This window comes from Phyllostomus discolor, chromosome 13 (genome assembly GCF_004126475.2).
Source record: "Phyllostomus discolor isolate MPI-MPIP mPhyDis1 chromosome 13, mPhyDis1.pri.v3, whole genome shotgun sequence".
Classification (NCBI taxonomy): domain Eukaryota; kingdom Metazoa; phylum Chordata; class Mammalia; order Chiroptera; family Phyllostomidae; genus Phyllostomus; species Phyllostomus discolor.
The window spans coordinates 28981371-28997704 of record NC_040915.2 but is presented as its reverse complement, the minus strand read 5'-3'; the positions used below and the strand labels follow the sequence as shown (position 1 = coordinate 28997704).

General features: G+C 38.8%; 1 protein-coding gene across 1 annotated transcript in view; it reads right to left on the bottom strand.

The window, feature by feature from the left end:
• Positions 1–2977: 2977 nt before the first annotated feature.
• Positions 2978–16334, bottom strand: part of GABRA1 (gamma-aminobutyric acid type A receptor subunit alpha1) — a 52686-nt gene continuing 39329 nt past the window's right edge. The window contains exons 8-10 of the mRNA XM_036013670.1: positions 14180–14332; positions 9440–9642; positions 2978–5888 (exon numbers count right to left, since the gene is read on the bottom strand). Coding sequence (XP_035869563.1) covers positions 5577–5888; positions 9440–9642; positions 14180–14332 — 668 coding nt within the window. The 3' untranslated portion in view covers positions 2978–5576. The remainder of the gene's footprint in view (positions 5889–9439; positions 9643–14179; positions 14333–16334) is intronic.

Sequence of the window (16334 nt, the reverse complement as noted above, 5' to 3'; positions counted from 1 at the left end):
CAAGTCAATATGCAAAGTGAGATTTCTAATCCCAGTGGCCGCACTCTCTCTGCTGCAATAGCGGAGTGTCACAGAGAGCCCACCTGTCTGTGACGGGCTGCCCTCGTCGCCCTTACTCAGGCCGAGTTTCCCTTATCAGGGTGACTCTTATTGTCATGATACGTCCGTTCTTTTCATAGTGTGTGTGATGTAAGATTATTCATTTTTCAAATAAAACTTACACTATTAGTCAAGGGCATTCAGTATAACTTTTTTAAAGGTGAGTTTTGGAAATACCAGCTTTCTATGGAAGTACATTTTTAAAAAAATCTAGCAACATCACTTACTTTCAGTGTTTTGAGGAAAACCAACATACTTTTATGAATTTCTTCTCTTGTAACCACAGTGCTTATAGTAAGAATCAGAAATGTAATATGCATAATTATACTTTGATGGACAACTAATGAAGAAATCCTTTCCATATTGATGTGTGCTACATGTTATAGTTTGAGAAAGACAGGTAAATTATCAAGCAAAACCAAAGAGCACATTAATATTTTACAACACCATGGAAATTTGACCTCCATTTAGACTATAAGTGTCTTGTTGCTAAATAATGTAACTTCCACAAATGTAGATAATTAGCATTGGTTTAAATACAGTTTTACAGTTTGCTGAGGAGGATGACCACTTTCCCTTGGTGAAATAATCCTAACATCAAACATAATATGGCTGCTCTATGAACGATGATCAAGTGAATGTATGAATCTGTACAGACATTCTGAAAACAGAGATCACTAATTAGTTGAATTAGCTAAATTCAGCTGGTTTGTGTGTTATGCTTGACAAACAGCATAATTTCAAAATGGAAATGGTGAATTTCAGTATCAGGTGTTTTTCTGTGACATCAGAATACATAATAATACACAGCTTAGCTCCCGTCTCCACCCAGCACCATCGGCCAGGGCTGAGACCGAAGACACCAGGCATGTCCTGTTTCCCACAGTCCCCAGTGCTTCCTTTGGTGTCATACTGGGCCTGGTTCACACGTACATGCTAGTTTCCTGGCAGTAGCCTTTGTGACACCCAGAGTTAAGTTTTCATGTATTATTGTCTTTGACTGAGAGGTCTGTCCCTTGTCACCAGCAGCCGTCCCTAACACTAATGTGCCTGATCAATGTTGAATCATTCTTAAAAACATAGCTCAGCCCTGGCTGGTGTAGCTCAGTGGATTGAGCACGGGCTGCGAACCAAAGCATCGCAGGTTCGATTCCCAGTCAGGGCACATGCCTGGGTTGCAGGCCATGGCCCCCAGCAACTGCACATTGATGTTTCTCTCTCTCTCTCCCCCCCCTCCCTCCCTCCCTTCCCTCTCTAAAATAAATAAATAAAATCTTTAAAAAACATAGCTCAGCTGACACGTTCATTTGAAGACTCCCATCAAACCACTTGGCGAGTATAATAAATACCTATTTATTGGTAATTGTACATCCTGTGCAATGTGTTGTAATTTTAGGTTCCCTTGGATTCTCTATGAAATCATGAATTTTCCAAGAGCATACTGTTGTCTTTATCTCTGTAATCATGATACCTACCACATTACCTAAAGGATCTGCAGGTCTCAAACGCGAGCGATTAAATGGCTAAAGTCTCACTGGGCTGAGGCTATATCCCAATCCACTGACTTGTGGTCCAGGGCCACCTCACTTGTGTTTTGTTTGACCTTAGACATTGTTATTCTTACAGCTTCAGTCATGTAACTTTCTGAAGAGTGGCAAGGTACCCCTGTTATGTGTATCTTATCTTTTACTTCTCTCACAGTATTTATATTGTCTTCCTTTCTCATCAGAACTGTGATTTTCTTAATGAAAAAGGCCATGAAATGTTCATCTACATTTCTGTCAGCTGGCACAATACTTAACACAGGGTAGAGATCCAGCAACGTTAAGCAAAATTTAGTTTAGTTTAAAGTAAAATAACATTTGGAGTTAATTTATTTGACTAAATTATGGCTATAATGTAATCAAGTCAGGTAATTGTTCTTGTTTACAAAAGCTGGAGAGATTTTGGAAAACTCCAACAGAAGGTCTTAACGAACAGGTATAATGAAATTCAAACAGATGGTCAGCAGCAATGCCAAGTTCGTCCTTGTTTTGATTCCTTAGGTAATTATTATGGTGAGCCTTGGCATGGCTGTCGTTTGATAGCCTAAGTGATCAACATTCACTACGTTTTAGGAGAGCCAAGAAAACAATGAATGTGGTGGTGTAGCTAGTTTACAAATGGCAGTTTTATTCGGGTTGAGTCAGTCAGGCGAGTTGGAAGATTTTAAAATTATTAATTTTGCTAAGTCCGGAATAGCTTTTTAGGAAAACACAGGTTTTCTCTGTACAAGTGCAGTTTGCTTTGCTTTTGCCCGACCCCCAGTGCCGCACACAGATTTGGCCTTGTGTGTGGGAACCAGGTATGGGTTTATGCCTGTCATTTAAACGATTTTTCACTTGTCTTTCAAGTAATTATAAGGCAATTTCTGTACTTTAATCTGACTTGGTGATTTTAGAAACATTAAGGAATGTAACCGCTCTGGGGGAGTTTTCAAATGAAACGATAACGCTCAGTTTCCTCCTCCAAAACAACCAACCCCGTCTCCCCAGAGGAGATCAGAAAACAGGTTTGCTGTATTCACAATAGATAGGAACACACTGTACTTTCATTTAAGCATTTTGATTCTGTTCGCTTTACGTTTGCTAAATTTTGAGTTGAAGTGCTACCGGTAACATTAGATACCAGGTGTTTAATGCTCCTTCTCTTTTAAAGTGATTTATTTAAAATGATCGTCTAGGATCATTTTGCTGATACTGATACAGCTTCAGAAATCTGTGTAGCTGAAGTCCCTGCCAGCGCCTGGCAGTTCTAGGTGCTCTTACCTGAAAATGTTTTAGAACAGGGAGAGGGCAGGTCCTATTGATAATATGAAAAAAGAGTCAAGCATTCTGTCTTGTTATTGAATAATGTTAGCTTTATTATTATAATAGAATACAGTGTGACATAAAATTAAGAGCTTTTGCTAAACTCTGTAAAGCAATACATGCATCTGCCATAAACAACCCCGATTCATATTAGGTTTTATTGCCACTTCACTGCACTAGTGTGCAATAAACATTCAGTGTCATCTTTTAAAAAATATTCCTGGGCGTAAACAGGAACTGTCCTCTATAAGAGTGTAACTTTATTTTCAAGGAAGACTTAACTAGTATTACATGGTTTAGCAAAGCACTGTAGAAAAGCTACATAGAATAACTTGTCTTTGATAAATTATGCAATCAATTAATACAATAGAATACTATCCACATGTACCAACATACTCAGAAATGATAGAAATGCAGTCACTGTGTAGCAGAAAGCAGACTAAGAAATATTCACATCTAATGAGCAAAATACAGACCGAATGTGAGCTTTGATGAGTCTGGAAGATAAAATGCTCTTAATAAATACATTAGATTAATGTCGAAAAATAACAAGATAAACAGCAACACAGAAGGTAGAGCCATATTTTACTTTATTTTCTATACATGATATCTACATAAAATACCAGAGGATGAACATCCTCAGTTCAGCCTTTCTCGGCCTAGCTCGTGAAATTTAGGCAGGACCAAATCAAACAATAAAGCACATTTAGAAAGAAAACCAGAGTTTGTTGAGGAAAACACAGTGTATTTTCCTGCATCATTGGATAGCAGCTTTTGGAAATAAACATTGCCCCAAAACTTGTGCATGAATCCCAACTTCCTGGCTTGGCGATCGTGCTGACAGGTTTGTGATTTGGCATTCTAAATGTGTGTTCTAGACCATGACCTGTGGGTTCTGGATGCTAACCTTAAATAGCTCTGAAACTCTATCAGACAAAAGGAGACTTCAAAAATACCTTCTGCATAAATATTTATCTCTAAAACGTCTGGGAAGGAATGAGACAGACTAGAATTTCCATAGGGAGTATTAATGGACCTCTTGTAGTCAAAGCCCTTACATAGTATACCTACAAATATATTGCTACAGTATAAATGAAATGTAATAATATTACTCCATAAAAGCTATTTTCTATACATTCTTTCATGTATTTTTTTTTATATTTGGTGCTACATAATGGTACAACACTTATTGGAATAGTTGATATCAGCAAAGATAGCAGTAATATACAGTTGATTTTCTAGCTCTCATTAAAAGCTTTCCCGTTTTCTTTCTATTTGACAGGAGCCGAATTTAGGGAAGTGTGGCGAGACGTGAGCAGATAGCAACTGATTCCCTGCTATGCACCAGACAGCAGTGGGAAGTTACAAGCCTTCTCTGCATAGGCGAGCTTTATTCCCGTGTATCTGAAGTCCCATCTGATTCCTACAAGCTGTTCTAATCTTAAATGCAGGCTCTAAAAGTATTTCCGTAGCACTTAACATTCTAACAGCTAACAGCGGTGAGTCTTATACAGTATTTTAAGAACACAACTTTAAAAAAAGTAAAAAATGTACAATCTCATGCTGTGTATTTACATATATAATTTAAATATTCTATTTTTGTTCACTAGTCATAAATTTCAATCTAAAGCTTTTAATGTACTGTTATATAAAAGAATACATTCAACAACTCTAGAGCTTGCAAAATATTTTTGCCCTTCTAAAACATCTTTATAATGGGAATGAAGTGATTATTGGGCCCATGTGCTACCTGGAAATAGGCATGATAAGGAAGGGAATCTTTTAAAAGTATTTTATTTATTTATTTTTTGGTTTTTATTGTGTGTATATCTTTGTTAAAATGATTCCTCATCAAGTCTAGTGGCAAAAGCTGAGGTGATAGTGAAGCAGCGTATTGAGAGCATTTCTCTCCGTTGAATTAAATGTGCTCTACAGTGAGGAAATGCTCCTTTGCTTATGCAATTTCCACGAGTTTTAGAACAGCATTTAGCAACAAAATAACATGTTGGGCATTTGTAACAGGAGAAATGATGGGGTCTTTAGCTTTGGAAACAAAAAATGTTCACATTATACATCAGTTTAAAAAAAAACAAAACAAAACTGTGAGCACACCATAGTTTGTGCAATAAAGACATAGATTCTTTGAAAATTAAACATTTCTTCATTAAACATTTATAATTTACTCTTTTAAACACCTTCACATAAAAATATTTTTGACATATACAGTATCTTCTTTTTTTTGAGAATATTTGGAAATATATATCTACACGTAATCTAGAGTTATAGTTAAGTTTGACTTTGCTTCTCCTTTTCCTCCTGTCTTTGGAACTGTGCCCCCTTCTTCCCCCTCCCTCTCTCTCTCATTCTGTCTCCTCCGTGGTCACTCGGGCTCCCTCACTCTCCTCGCTCTCAGAAGCCTGTCTCTCCGCTGCACGCTCCGCTCCGCTCCTCTGCTCTGCTCTGGACTGCCCGACAGGGGCCTTGTTGTTGTTGTGTGAATTGTGGAAATAAGAAAACCTTCAGATTCTTAAGACAGAGGCAATAAAGCAGATGGGAATTACCGCATTGAGGACAGAAAGCAATTTCCAGTGCAGAGGACTGAACAACAAGAATGTGAATAAAAAGGACCTATTGATGCGGGGTGGGGGCTTTTAGCTGAGGCTCTCGGTTTAAATACGTAGCCCAGTAGACCAAGTTAAAGATTCCAAATAGCAGCGGGAAGGCTATTCTCGACAGCCGGTCAATTTTGCTGACACTGTTAAAGGTTTTCTTGGGTTCTGGTGGTTTCGTTTCTGGCTTCACTTCTTTCGGTTCTATGGTTGCGCTCTTCGCAATGGTGGCTAAGCCAGGGTCACCCCTGGCCAAATTAGGGGTGTAGCTGGTTGCTGTGGGAGCATACGTGTTGTTTTTCTTAATGAGAGGGTCCTTCACTTTCTTTGGCTGTGGAAAGAAAGAGTAAAAGCATTTTGTTCAGTAAACTGGGAGAGGAGCAAGTCTATGATTTGCTCAGTAAAAGTGACCTTTACTTTGGAACCTAAGTCTGTGCTTTATTTAAAATTTAAGAAATGTAATTTAGGACTGTATTATTGGGGTAAAGTAAAAACGCAGACAACAATATACAGTTACAAGATTAACAGTGTGGGAGATCAATGTGCCGCATGGAGATTATAGCTAACAATACTGTATCATACATACACTTGAATGTTGCTAGAGAACAGAAGTTAAATGTTTTCACCACAAAAAGAAGTGGTAACGAACTATGTGACTGGAGGGAGATGGTAGCTAATGCTATGGTGGTAATCAATTCACAATATATAAATGTATCAAATCAACCGCATTGTACACTTAAGCACACTTAAACTCACACAGTGATATGTTTCAATTATATCTTGATAAAGCTGGAAAAAATGCAGGCACAATGTTCTCCCAGTTTTCCTGTCAAGAGGTGGGGTCTGTTTCCCCACACACTGAGTCTAGCAAGTACTTGTGACTTTGAACAGAGTGATGCTGTCCCAGTGGAGGAGCCTGCCCACAGAGGCTTTGCAAACTTGGCCTTTACCATCTGGAAACACGCCACTGCCGTGTGAAGACACCTGGACTGGGCTGCCGAGTGGCAGAGACCATGGGAGACGCCCAGCCAGCACCGGGCCCCAGGCACGAGAGAGGGGCCACCAGGGGTCTGCTCGCCCTGACTGACAGGGTCCACAGGTTACAGCAGCTACAGGAGCGAGCCCCAGTTGGACTAACGGAAGTACCACCAGGCTGTCCCCAGCCGCTCGGTTGGTATTCCAGGTCACTAAGTTGGGGCATGGTTTGCATTTCAGGGATGAATTGCTGAGCCAATTACTATTTGCTCCTTCTCCCTATGTTTCAGGTGGGCGAACGATGAAGCAGAATTATGCAAAAGTATCCCGAATTCCATTCTCAGTCAGTGTTAGCTGTGCATCAGTGTCATCTATGCATTGATTGACAACTGTGGTATTTCTGAGGGTTTCTGTCATAGATATATTTTTTTAAGAATGAGTAGATCTTTGTAGTTGTGTGTCCCAACACTGTGGCCGACAGCTGCCTGGGGCCACTGAGCAGTGGAATATTGCCAGGCTGGCTAGTGATGTGCTGTAAGTGTAAAAGACACAGAGGGCTTTGAAGACTTAGTGTGAGTGAAAAAAAGAATGCAATATATCTCCTTAATATTTTGTATGGTTGGCATGTTGTAAAGATAATATTTTTGATATAGTGGCTAAAGTACATTATGAAACTTAATTTCACCACTGTATACTTTAAAAATGAAGCTAGTAGAGAATTTCAAATTACATATCTGGCTGATATTTGCAGTTCATTTATATCTCTTCTGAAATGTGATAGTCCATAAGAATGGTCTCATTCTTTTGTGTACAGTATGTTACCAGTTAAAAACTTCTCAAGTACAGTGTCTTGGACACAGTCTCACATTTTGATTAGGATTCCTTAGGATTTGAACCTGGTTATTGACATTGCAAAAATCTTACCCAGATAATATTGATGAGCAGCTAAACTTGAATCACCAGATGCAATACTCTCTGGATAATTTGTATTTTTAAATTATTGGATCAGAATAAATTATTACTTCCAGAAGACCTGGTTCTTTTCACAAGGCAGAATAGCCATGAATTATAACTGGTTAACTTACTTATTATCCAGCTCTGCACTCGGTCTGCAGCTTTTTCTCCTCTCCACATCCTTACACATACTTGGGGACTTAAAAAAAGCCATATCGTTCTTTTTTCTAATAATACTTCATTAAAATAAGGCCACTTACACCAAGTATGCATGCATTTTGCAGCGAAAGCAAAATTGGTCAAGTTTTATGAGGAGTGACAGAAATTTCCATAATTAAGTAAAAGTGATTTTCTCTGTAGTCCAAATGAACAAAACTGGTATGATTTATTTCAACACACTTAAACAGCCAAACTTACCTTATATTGAGTTCATTTCTTAAAAAGTGACAGTTTAATATTAAAGAATACATTAAAACGTGTGTTACATCCTTTGATAAAATGGACAATGTGTTCTGGTGCTGAAGAAAGGCAAAGGGCTCCAGTCTAACCGAAACTTGAGAGGAACAGACACTCCATTAGATAAACCGAAATGAATCATCCTCAAAAGAGACAGTTCGTGGAGATGTCATCTCTCCCTGTGCCAATTTTTCACAATACTCCAATACTAAAAATTCTCGAGCTAAGTGCCTTTTTTTTTTTTTTTGCAATATCACATGGAATACAACATTTGGAAATACTTGTTTGGCTTATCAGAAAATGATTGTTTTTTCACTTCTGAAAATGCTGAGCTCCCCCCAGGTTCTTTAGGAAGTTGGTACTTCTTTCAGTAATTAAATAAGGGTGGATTGTAAGCAGACTACTATATGCCCACTTGGTGTTGTGATGACCCCATGGGAAATTTCTTTTTGTTTTCAAGTGGTGCCTTGTTAGAGATTGAAAATGTAACTGTCCTGAAAACGCTAACCTGGTGTCAGAAAAAATATACTATTCTTCTCGGAACATCAAAATGAGACCTGTATTACACTCTCTGATCCGTCTGTGTCTGAGGGGTGAATCTCAGAGAGCTTCACCTGGCCGCATATTTTCTCTTCAAGTGCTTTTGAGCCCTGACCTCATTCATTTTCAGGGACCAGCACAAGAGATGAGCCTTCCGTGGAGTGGAGCGCTGGGAAAGCTGCCGCGGAGTGGTCCCTCCTTCTTTCTGGGTTACTTCTGGACGTCTCACAGTCTCCGTGTCTCCGACTTTGCCCTTCTCCCTTCCACCCTGAGGCTCACTTGCATTTTGACATACGTATTTTTCCATCAATCCTCAGAGTATCCTCTCCAACCGTGCTTTAAAATCCACTCTAAAATAGGTTCTGATTGAGAACAGCGATATTCTTGACTCGATAATTTTCTACACCAAAGACCTTTTCTGTGATTTCTCTGTGTTATGCTCCTCGAAGCAAACCTCTGTTTTGGAAAGGGGCAATATTTCCTGCCCTTTGCTTCACTGACACTTGGAGGTCATGCATTTTGCAAGCACAATTCAACTGAGGCATTATAGTAATGGTATTTATGGCCAAAGAGATTAGGTTTGAAAACTAACCTAAAGCCTATGATTTTCAAGTTATAAAAATTATAATGGTGTCTGTAAGTTTATTTGCTCCTAATGTCAGGCTTATTAAAACTCTTCTCAGATCAATAGAGATCATAGAAAAGCATATTTGAGTACAAATATTAACTTTTGTGGCTCTCCTTTCTATTCTTCATCTACTCTGCACATCTCTCCACTCACCAGCTTCTCATTAACAATAACAAAAGTATCGCAGCACTTAATCATTATAACATAACATAAAAGAATCCTCATTACCCTCTCTGCATTCTTCACCCACTTGGTCTAATTCAAACATCTCATCTAATACATTTAAAAAGACATTAGTGCTGTATCACAGGGGATATTAAAGCACTTACCTTTTCCGGAACCACACTTTTGCCATCCCAGGCGTAACCTCTCTTGGTGAAATAGTTGACCGTGGCGAACTCAATCAGAGCCGAGAACACGAAGGCATAGCACACCGCGATAAACCAATCCATAGCAGTTGCATACGCCACTTTAGGGAGGGAATTTCTGGCACTGATACTCAACGTTGTCATGGTGAGCACAGTTGTTACTCCTGTGAAGAAACAAATTATGTGGATTTGTAGATTCTTACTACAAAACTTCATCACTGGAGGTCAGCCCACCTGCACAAAGGGAAGCCAGCAGCGCCCTGGAGGGATCCCATGTTTTCTTGTTCATCCCAATTCGGTGCGGATTGGACGAGTGTTCATTTAACCCCAGGGCAGTTTGCAGTTGATGGGATGGCACCGTTGCAGGGGATCTCTTACAGGGACAGACTACTTTGCGACTGTTAATAAAATAGTGAACTTCTTTAAAAGAGGATCTTGAACATTGTGTCCTGGTTAGAAAAGGAAATAATATTCCCTCACTGTCTGCAGCTCTTGGAAATGGAAAGCATAGATCTTCACTGTCCCTGGTCCACAAGAAATCTCTAGGTCCTCACTTCCGTCTGGTGTTCATCCTGTGTCCCCCAAATGTGTATGCGTAAGCCAAGAAGTAGTTCCCTGATGGCTGATAATCAGTACGTGACTGGCATGCTACTTTGTTACATGATTAACTCTTCTGCCTTTATATGATTTTTTTTCCTGATTCTGAGGTAGCTACTCTTTTGAAGAAATTTCTGAATATTTTGCATGGAACTTGCTTGAAAGTTTACACATCTCAGAAGTGACAAAAAATTTGAACACATCTGTAATCGAAATGTCCACAATCTTTCTTTTTCTGTTAATGCTTCCTCATCTTCCCATTCTGTGAACCCATCCCTAGTGATTAAAATTGTCTATATTCAAAGCAGTTTTGGGGTCAGTTATCTTTAGTTTATTTATATAATTATATGAGTTGGTATGTAAATGGTGATATTCATTAGTATTCACTTAACAAATTAATGGTATCCGCCTACTGAATGTAATGCAGTGTACAGTTTGACTATTGTAAGGCTCCTTTTAAAGCATTCGAAATGTACTTAAAAATTCACAATAATCCAGTGTGGATGGCTCAGGCTGCATGATGTAGAAAACGTCTTCACCTCTTCCGATGACTGCTCTGAACCTCACCACTTACTACCATATTTATGCCCTGAGTAAATGAATTACCTTCCAGGGACCTCAGTCTCTGTGTCTGGAAAAGCATGATTTAGACTTCGTTGTCTTGACCAGCAGTTCTCAGAGAGTAAAATTTCTGCACAGTCACAAGATTATTTGAGGATAAAATAATAGTATGTAATAGCATTTTAAAGATGTAAATTAATTATAGCCATAGTCATCCATTGGGTCTACAATTAGTGTCAATGATTTGATTAATTTTTAGAGAATGAGTAGGATTACACAGCTAATAGGTGGCTAATTTTTACAAACTGCTTTAAACCATCCAGTATTCCAAAGTTCTTAATGAATTTCGAGGTAGATGATCTTTGTAACTATATTAGAAAGTGATAGGATTAAGAAGGAACATTGAGACTTTTATTAAATCATAGTTTTGATACATGGTCAAAATATGTAGAGAACAGATTTACTTTGAGCTTCAGAGGTGTTACAGAAGTTCTGGGGTATTATCTAATATTGCATAACCAACAAATAGTTTAAAGAATATTGGGGGCTGGAAAATAGCCCCCAAATGTACCTAAAAATATTAACCTGAGCAAAGTGCAAGACAATTAAATGTCAGTTTTGGGGAAACAGCAACCCAGTTACAAATCACAGTTCTATACTTGCTGAGTGACCTTTGGGAAAATTGGCTCACAATTTTGAACCTCTGTTTCATTTTTTAAATAATTATTTCCTTACAAATTAATTTCAATAAGTAATTCAGGGAGCTGTATTAAATACAATGCAATACAATAGTTAGGTATTTAGCACTTATCCTGACATTTACTAAGGGCAAAATAATGAGTATTACTAATGACAACTTTAGTCCTTTTGCATAAATTCCTGCTACAGTAAATTCCAGGATTTTTTCCCACAAATTTTGGTTTATGTAAGCAGCTGTCAAAAATAATTTGGGAATATATGCTCTTAAATCAAATGTATGCATAAATTAAAGCAGTTGAGAATAGCGTAAAGAGAGGGGTGTTGTGTGTACATGTGTGTGTGTGTGATGTGGTCTCCTAATCCCTGCTATAGGGGAAGGGAAAGGAAAATTGTATTGAGCATCTATTAAGTTCCAAGTATTGAGCCTGACGATTTACATATTTTATTTTAATCTTTTAAATAGCGTGACTTTATTTTAATCACACTCACATTTTATAGGCAAGTGAATCTTAGAAAAATGAAGATTGAATCTAAAACTTGGATGGGTCTGGCAGCAAGATAGCGTGACCAAATTGCCTCCAAACGCGAGCCTAGAAGGTCAAGAACGTGACATTTTAAGACATAAAATGGGCAACTTTTTTTTATTTTTGTATTTCTTTAAATACCCTTGACCCTCTCAGGCATCTCACACAGCTGAAAGCAATATGCTGAGTTCAGACAAAGAAGAATGGAAACATGTGTACTAAATAAATGTGAAAAGGCGAAAGGTCTTAAAAAGTTGTACTTTTTATTTTACTGAGCTCAAAACATTAGAACTATGTAACGTGACCGACAGAACTACTTGCCGCAGCTGAGTTTACAGATAAATAGCTGTGTTTACCTAAAGGGCACGAGCTGCCTGATTGTTGAAAATGTTAAAAAAAAAAAACAAGATTTTTGATTTATAAAATTGTCCAAAATGCTTTAGAAAGTTTCCAAACTGGAAGGATCAGATAGATGTGTTAGGGTGAGAATGGGCAAAGAGTGCATTTAGGAAAACCTTTTTCACTGTAGTGCTGAATTCATTCTACATAAAAGACAGAGATCTGGATTCTGTATAACTTGAAAAAAAGAATTTCTGCTGAAAAACAGCTCAAAGTACATATACACACAGAAGGAAGCATCTTGACAAGAATGCAATCCTCAGTTCTAAAACGTGGTGTCACCTCTAGTTAATATTGACAAATGGGGATCAGGAAAACAGTAATTCGAAGTGACCTACTCTTTTGCTCTGCCGCCGGACCCACTCTGGACCTTGATTTAGCTGTGTTCTTGGGTTATTGCCAGAGCAAGGATTTGGTGGCTTCCAGCCTGGATGGAAGCACCATGCTACATGCAGAAGGAAATAACCTTTTCTGGGTACTTGGTCTTGCTTTCTTCTGAGATAACTAATTTTTCATAACTTACATAATATGGAAGAATGATACCATAGGTATCTTTGCATGTGAGTAATAATTTGAATTTTAAGCTTCTTAAGGCTTTTATTCTGTAGTAAACGGTCTTAAATATAGCATTTTACCTAGCTGATACTTTTGGAATGAACCTTGGTAATTGCACCTTTCACTGATGACTGTATGGCAGTTATTTACAAATGAATGATGTTGCCCACAGCAGCCCCCCGTCCATGCCTCGTCAGTGCAGCTGGATGGAACAGGCAGTGGGTACAGCGTGTCTGGGTCTAAGGGTGTGTGGGTCCTTTGCCTAGTAGCTTCTGACCTCGAGCATCTTAGTGTGTCTCTTGTGCCTTAGCTTTCTTGTCTATGACACAAAGGTAATAATAGTACAGAGGCTTTTTTAATGTAGTGTTAAACCTACACTATTTAATATAGTGTACACTATATAATATAGTGTAGGTTTATTTTACAGAATGGAGCCTGCTATGAAAGCACTCAATAAATAATATGTATGATTTTATTGTTATTTAAAGTTTAAGCTCCAGATTATAACCTTCATGAGGGGAGTGGTTTAAGGTCACTGCTGCATTCTGGGTGTAGCTGAGTGTAGTTTCAAATAGAAATGCAGTGAGTGAAGGAATGAGTGAATAAGTTTATGATAATGGAACCTTTTGTTTACATCAGTATGAAAAGTACAATTAAGATAGTATACTACAACAATGGCAAGAAATACCCTTTATATGAGTACAAATTTCTAAAATAATAAATTAGGGGTGACTTTTCCTATTAGTAAAAGGTTATTACCCTTTAAGCAATTTTCCATTAGATTGCTTTAACTTGAAGCATGTAAGGCATTTAAACTATTTTAATAGAAAAAATACATATTTGTAACTCTCCAGAAGCACATGCATTATTCCATAAGTGTACTGTACTGTCTGTACTGTATTATCCCTGTACTGTCATACGACATGGTCATTAATGATCTCTCCACACGTAAGGAAACCCTGCTTTCATATATGTAAGGAAGTAGTTGTGCTGATATTTTCTTAGATTCTCAAAAAATATGCAGATATACGATTGTATATTCTGAAAGTATGATTTAAATATTAGTGTTTCCATGCATGTGCTTAAATCTAGTATGATATATTTTATGCCTGCTTCATTCCATTTATCTCCCCAAATATCAAATCAAATGTTCATTAATCCCATCCATTTGCATGCACTGAAGCAGCTTGCTATTTAGGGAAATAATTTTTTAAAATTATACCCTGATGAGAATGGTAAGTCCTCGAGTCTCTCTATTATATTAACTTCATATTTTAATTCATGATCATTTTTTCATCCTATTTGCAGCGTCACCCCTGAGACTTGCCCTCCAAACCCTCGCATGCGTGCCTTGACTGGCACTTACCAAAGACAGTCCTGGCCGGCACAGACTCTCTGTTGAGCCAGAAGGAGACTTGGGACAGAATGACGGTCATTATGCATGGCAGGTATGTTTGAATAACAAAGTAGCCGATCTTTCTTTTCAGGTGGAAATGAGTGGTCATGACAACATATTCTCCTAGAGGCAGAAATAGCAAGGTTGAGCAATGTGACCTTGAAAAAAATATCTCTGAGGTTTATTTTTTATCAAAAGCAAAGACCTGAAGATTAGACACATCCTTCCTCCATGTGATATCTGGTTCCTGAAAAGCTTTTATTCAGTAAAGGAAAAAAAAAAAAAAGAAACAACCACCACCTTTAAAAACACACCAAAATGGCCCTGAGGATGAGCTGGAGGTGCCAAGGATGTCATGGTTAGTCTTACATCCTAATCCTGGTCCGTCGCACTTTTAAGACAATTCTGAGCAAATATTTACAGGTTGTCTTGAACGACCACAGAGGCAGTGTACTAGATCCTGACCACACACCCCAGTGGCCTAGAGCAGACCAGCTCCTCCGCGGCGACCCTGAGGGAAGGTCAGGCTGCCTGGTGGAGGAGCCCTGGAGGCCAGGTCGGGAGAGAGGCACTGCAGCTCCGGCACCTCCTTCCCGGGGCTCTCTGGCTTTCAGTAAGTCACTCCGCTTCACCTCATCTTCCAAATGAAAAGAGTGGGTAGAGTCCACTGTTTCTCAAAATACATTTTGAATTCACCTGGGGAAGTTTTGAGACACACAGTTCCTCAGATCCCACCTAGATGCGCTAACTTTGAGACGGGGCCAGCTTTTGTCCTTGTCCCAGTTCCTGGCCTGGCCTGGGACACGGTGGACCAGCCAGGCTCTCTGTGGTCTCCGCATACGCCCAAGTCTGACTTTACACAGAGGTCCAAAGCAACAGACACACAACCCAAGTTGCAGGAAGGGTTTTTAGAAACTGATACTACATTTTCTTTCCATTACAAGTCTTAGCCGTTTTTAGCTTTATTCACTCTAAATATGTGCTTAGCTCATTGTAAGTGGGTAAGAGAGGAACAGGCATTTTCTTGCTAAGGAAACGTCCCTCGCTTTGGTATTCACATGTCTCTACCTCCCCCCTTACCTTCAGCTTCAGACTTTTTCCTGCTCAGCCTGAGATTTCTGTCTCTGATCATGGCCATCCCGATTAGACCCTGTAGTGTGGCCAAAACCACTCATGACGCCTTACCATCTGTAGCTGAAGGCACCAGTCCTAAGGAAGATCTCAGTCCGCTAAGTTGGCTGCTCCCCTGCTTTGCAGCAGTAAGAGTCAAGCCATGCTGACTGCCCCTACCCTTTTGATAGCCCCCTCTTGGTTCATGTTCTCTTTTTGTCTCTCATTTTTAGTTTGTTTTGATAACTCATTGATTTTCTCAATCTGAGAGTAGTTACTGAGGCTTTTGGGGGTTTTTTCCCTACCAGGTAGTAATCTTTATCTTTCTGCAAACTAAATGTCGATATTCCTTATATAGTTCTAGCTTCAGCTTTCTTTCTCATTTTTTTGGGGGGTGGGGAATCTAATAAGAAATTTTCCCTTTTACTTCTTCTCCTAGTGTTATTTTTATCCAGATGGGTGCCATGTCTACATTAAGTGGCATTGCTCTCAAAATCACAACCTATATTTCCAAGTACTTATAAGACATCTCATAGATACTGATTTTTCACTAACACCACTCACTAAACATGTTAACTGACGTTAGTTAACCTTTCTCATAATAAGTAAGTGCCCAGTTAACAGTAGTGCTGCTTCTCCAATTTGTGTCTCTCTCTTAACTAATGGCACTGTCATCTGTCTGTTCACTCAGGCTAAAAACCTGGAATGAATCCTCGAATGTGAATTAGGACTTTGGAAAGAGAGCAAGAAATCGGTTGATCACCACAGTTTTAATTTCACCTGGCAGTATCTCTCAATCTGTCTCTTATCGTGTGGCCCCTGCTCTTACCTCCTCTGTGGGCTCTTCTGACAACCTAGTAACTGTCCCATCCTAACTGCATTGTGTTTCTCAATTTTGTTGTCAGAGTGATCTTTTTTTTTTTTTTTTTTTTTTTTAAAGATCTTATTTATTTATTTTTAGAGAGGGAAGGGAGGGAGAAAGAGAGAGAGAGAGAAACATCAATGTGTGGTTGCT